The sequence below is a fragment of the Penaeus chinensis genome, chromosome 7 (genome assembly GCF_019202785.1).
Source record: "Penaeus chinensis breed Huanghai No. 1 chromosome 7, ASM1920278v2, whole genome shotgun sequence".
Lineage (NCBI taxonomy): Eukaryota > Metazoa > Arthropoda > Malacostraca > Decapoda > Penaeidae > Penaeus > Penaeus chinensis.
This window is the reverse complement of record NC_061825.1, coordinates 42,529,181-42,534,724: the sequence shown is the minus strand read 5'-3', so window position 1 is coordinate 42,534,724 and position 5,544 is coordinate 42,529,181. Positions and strand designations below refer to the sequence as shown.

The 5,544-nt window shown below is 35.7% G+C and overlaps 1 protein-coding gene across 2 annotated transcripts in view; it reads right to left on the bottom strand.

Moving 5' to 3' along the window:
* LOC125027637 overlaps positions 1-1,384 on the bottom strand; it is a 15,892-nt gene extending 14,508 nt beyond the window's left edge. For both annotated transcript variants that reach the window (XM_047616806.1, XM_047616805.1), the window contains exons 1-2: positions 1,192-1,384; positions 383-517 (exon numbers count right to left, since the gene is read on the bottom strand). In XM_047616806.1, coding sequence (XP_047472762.1) covers positions 383-517; positions 1,192-1,281 — 225 coding nt within the window. In that variant the 5' untranslated portion in view covers positions 1,282-1,384. The remainder of the gene's footprint in view (positions 1-382; positions 518-1,191) is intronic.
* Positions 1,385-5,544: the final 4,160 nt, after the last annotated feature.

The window sequence follows — 5,544 nt, the reverse complement described above, 5'->3', positions numbered from 1 at the left end:
TGTGTGTGTGTGTGTGTGTGTGTGTGTCTATACACACACACGGGAATTTAAGGGGGGGGGGGGGGGGAGTTCGAGAAATATCGGCAATACCCGGAGAGCACAATATATCCACTCGCTTCCTGGTTATATAGGAGGCTCCGCCCCCTTAAACCCTCTTTTTGGTGGAAGTAGCTGCCCCTCCCCCCCATCCCCCGCCTGGTTTACAAAATCTTCACCTCATTTGTTCCGGCAGGATAGAACCCAGGCAAACAACAAATACTGACGCGTTTTCGGGTGATATGGGTGGCTTCGCTCCCCACCTCCCGCCTGGTCCACAAAATCTTCACCTCATATTCCGGCAAGAGAGAGCCCAGACCCAGTGACAGTTTTACCCACACCTTACCTCAAGCATTATCTCGGGGTCTTCCAGGTCGTTATTGGCGGGAATCGTGATCGCTCTCAGATGTTCCTTATCGGACAGCCGAGGATTCAGTTTCGCGGCCTCGACGAACTGATGATAGATTGGTGTCTGTCTTTTCTGTAATGACACGGTGTCTTATAGTTTGGGGACAGTACTATTACATCACAAACGTTATTCAACAGCCTAATCTGCCAAGACTTGGTGTGCTCTTCGGCAAGATAGAGCTAAAGATTAACGAAAACTTTCATCTAATCTTTATTCATCAAATCTTGCAATTACTATTCCTTGTTTCAATTATTCTCACTGTAATAAGAGTGAATCTTTTGTTGTCATTGCAAATTTTATAACTGAAAGTATTGATAACTTCGCGAAGTGACCAACCCCTATCACGCCAGTCCCTCATGGGGATTCACAAACATCGTCGTACGAGACAAAAACCTTCCTAACCCGGGGCTTTGCCCCACCCTCTCGTTGTAATTCCACATCGGGGGCTCCGCTCCTTCTCTCCTACCCGACCGGCTTGGATTTACTCTCTGTGCGGCTTTTGTTTCACTTCTAACGTTATTATTTGCGTTAGCAGATTATTTCATGATCATGCCATTAGATTAAATGCATACCACAGTATTAAGTGTTGCACAGCTTGCGAAGAAAGTACCATATATGAAATCAGCATTTTCTGTCGTTCTATCCATTAAACGGTGAAACTGACACTGTACTTCTCGCTATGTAGGACGCTACATTTAGTAAGTAGAACAACCTCTACAACAAAGAAATTCTTTGAAAAAACGCACCTTCGAAACTCGTGTCCCTGTGATCGTCACAGCAGCATTTGTTTTTGTCACATCAGTGGACAACTGTTGGCTTTGCTCCGATATTTTCATATCCTTTAGCACTTTGTCGCTTATAGCTTAAAACAATTTTGTTTAAAGTGAATGTATTAGCAAAATAATAGGGTAGACATGCGTTACCTCAGGCAGGTTTGTAGCGTTTGTTTATATTTGGTGATCGGAATGAAACCCTACACCAAGAAAGAAAAAGAAAGAAGAAGCATACAGCCCGCACTCATAACATCTGAGGTTTTGTGGAAACCGTTACCCAAGCTTGTCCTATTTTTTGTCTTCAAAAGATACGTTTTTTAATTCATAATTTTTAAGAGGTTCGTAAGTGGCGGGAAATACAGTAATAAATATGCGTGCTTAGTTTGAATTTAACAATAGTTATATAACACTGGACATGTGTATGTTGAGAGTGTATAGCAAATAGTTTTCATAACAATATTCTCAAAGTGAATGCATATTCAGATGGAGGATATTTTTACTGTAAATATGCAACACTGCTTGGGTGAGTGACGACGGTAGACCTATCAACTTAACCCTCCCCCCCCATCCCCAAGTTGTAGTTGTAGGGGGGGGGGGGCTTAGGAGATGAGGACTGAGGCCCAAATAGGGGATCACCCCTACCTTGGACTTCAGCCCTTGCCTCAACGAATTTTGGTTGGCATTTTCTTCTCCTTTCCGTTTCCTTCTCTTCACCCCCTTCTGCCCACTTATCCAAATAGTTCACTCATTTTTACCCTTTTTGCCACTATACTTTATCACAATGCTATGACCTTTGCCTAGCATATGTATTTGCTTTAATCATTAACCATTCTGGGAATCCACAAACATTGCCTTATGAACAAAGTCTTTCATCAGCCTTTTGCTGTACTTTGTATATGAAACTAATGACCTAGATGTTGACACTGCAGAAAAATTACACTATTCAAAATTATATCAATTTACTCGTGATCCAACATTATTTATTTTTAAAATAGGGGTCGTTAAGCCAAGATAAAGTAAATATACTTCCTACGAATTTTCCTCGGTACATTTTCAGTATGATTGCATTCAAGGAAGTTAAATAATTTAACAACTGTGCTTGAATTTTTTAGAATCAAAATCCATTCAGCAAATCATGCACTTCTTTCAAAGCCATTACTTTCTCAACCAACACGAAATATAACTTTCTTCTTAAACATAGCCACATGCACACCTATGAGAAGCAATAACCACCATAAGCTGGAGGTATGCTTTAATTCTTAAAGGAATAAAAGAAAGCTCCATGTAAAATTTTTATTTATTTGCCAAAATAGGTCTTGTTAGATTAAACCTATCACATGAAATCTTACTCTAAGACTAAGACAAGTGACTGAAAAAACCAGCTAGACATGGCAACTTTTTAAAGATACTATATACAAAAATACAAAGCCATTTGTTTAATAACTGTTCTTTATTGTGAGACTAGTGATGGGAAATCAAGTGGCTGGATGTAAGACAATGCATCCTCAGTCAACGTGTCAAAGGCAGCAGGGCTAAAGAGTGACGGTTTCTAGGATGGGAAAAGGATTGATTTGTGGTATGGGTTGAACTAAGATAATGATTCAAGTTTTCCTTTTGTGAAGTGAAGAGGAGTTGAGCCTTTATCTACAGCACATACTAAAGGATCAATGGACATGTACTGTAAGCATATTTCTCTACTTTACGAATAGAAATAAATAGGAAATGCAACATCAGAAAATATATAAATTATCACAGTAGTAGAACTGCCATTGATACAAATGTGTAGAAATACCAAGTTCCAAAATCTACTTAGGTAACAATTGCAATCTTCCAAGAACCCTTTCTTCACTAAAGACATCTGTCAGAATTTGAAAAAACATGCAAGGAAACATGGACAAATTTGTTTCTCAAAGACGCCTAGTCCGAGAATGTTGCATTTAATAGGCACTGCTTGTGATCAATATACAAGATGAGTGTGAAATGCATCTTGGTATCAGAATTCACACAGAAGAGACAAATGACTTGAGGTACTGGCACCAGTCTGTGCTAGGCCTGGGACTGGGAGGGGCAACAGCAAGCTTTATGGCACACAGTACTTAGGTCTCTTAGCAATCCTAAGCAATTATTAAATGATCCTGTGCCTAACTAAATTGTCAATGGTATTGTATCAAATAAAATCTTTTCAAACATATTTGTTGTCAGTCATAGCTTGCATACATAAATATACTTTCAACAAAGCACCAGTTCAGCTTAACAAATAAAGAAAAATAAAAAAAGATGGACAGATCAATTCTGACAGTATGAGAATGATGTTAAATTCTCAAGGTGACATTATATAAAAATTTAAAACTAAAAGCTTCCACTTACTTCACATGAAAAAACTATTTGGGTAAATCTTACACTGCCTACCACTGCATTTAAAACAAAATAGTTATCCAGCCTAAATTTACAGTAAATGATCTCCAGAATCAGAAAACCTGGCCAAACTAGCTAACACTAAAATTTCAGAATGCCAAATTGATTCACAGACTAGAGCTAAAGATGGCTTTGATAGACAATGAAGTGAAAATGGAGTTTCAAAAAATAAAAAATAAAAAATTATGGTGGAGGTCATATATATTTTGAGTTTTAGATTGCATGATTTCAAGGTCCCCATTTCATTGCTTAATTTTTCTTTATGAATTTCCTTTTAAATAGAAATCTTTCATTTGTTATTTCTGTTATTTAGATATAATACACAGTTAATGTCTGACATTTATTGCTTCTACAATGAATTTTCTGAAGATCTGAAATTATAGGTTAAACTATATTAATGGCCCAAGTGCTGCTTCCTGATTATCAACAGAATCAATTTACCTCTTAAAATTTAATGGCACATTTTTCTGACAAGGAATATCTGCTGTGACAAAGTATAAAACCAGTAACAAAAGGCTTAAAACTCTTGTAAAAATTATAGTGTTGTTTGACTCTTTGTTCTGTCAAGCCTTGCATCAGAAACCATTTCAAGCATCAACACTTATTGGACTTTTAATTTTTTTTTTCTTTTTTTTTTTTTTTTTTTTTGAGAGCATCCATTTAAGTTAAAGAACAATTACATGGAACTGGTTAGAATTAATAATCAATAAATGTATTATGAGTCTACATATTTGGATCTCACAAGACTTGATGTGAACATTAAAGAGATGATAACCAAAGGTAATACCTCAGAACACTACAGGTGTACGCTGTATTGTCTGCAGTGCTCACACAGGCATTCCTCTTGAATGCTTCCATTTGAGATCAGATTCCAAGTGCATATATTACAAAAATTACAGAAATAAGGTGGTGATTATGAAAAAAAAAAAAAAAGATACTGGCATATGATAATTAATAAAGAACAAAGACCGTTTCATATGTGATATGTTAACAAGGAAAATACTAAACTGCTCTAGCTGCAGGTACATAAACTAAGACCCTCAGTGGAAAACTACCAAGGCAGCCAAAACATGAAATCTTTCCTGTATCTCCCTTACCTTTTCCATCTTTTCTAAAGCTCTTAAGTCTGTGTTATTGCTTTACTTTAGAACCTGCAGGACTAATATGTATATATATATATATGTACAGACATGTATATGTATATGTATGTATGTGTGTGTATATATATATATATGTGTGTGTATATATATATATATATATATATATATATATATATATATATATATATATATATATACATATTATATACACATACACATATATATACACATATACATACATATGTATATATGCATATATATACACATATATACAAACACATACATACATATATATTATATATATATACATACATATATATTATATATATACATATATATTATATATATACATATGTATACATATATATACATATGTATACATACACACATATACATAGACTTATATATTATATATATACATACACACATATACACATGTACATACACACACTGTATGTATGTATGTATGTATGTATGTATGTATGTATGTATGTGTGTATGTGTGTATGTGTGTATGTGTGTATGTGTGTATGTGTGTATGTGTGTATGTGTGTATGTGTGTATGTGTGTATGTGTGTGTGTGTGTGTGTGTGTGTGTGTGTGTGTGTGTGTGTGTGTGTGTGTGTGTGTGTGTGTGTGTGTGTGTGTGTGTGAGAGAGAGAGATACCCAGTGGGAGAATACTATAACCAATATGCACTTGGAGAACAGCCACTGACCACTCAAATTTTCCTATTACTGCGATATCTTCTTCAAAACTTTAAATGAAGCCTATGCAATAACCTTCATATCAAGTGTTAGTAGAAAATTCTG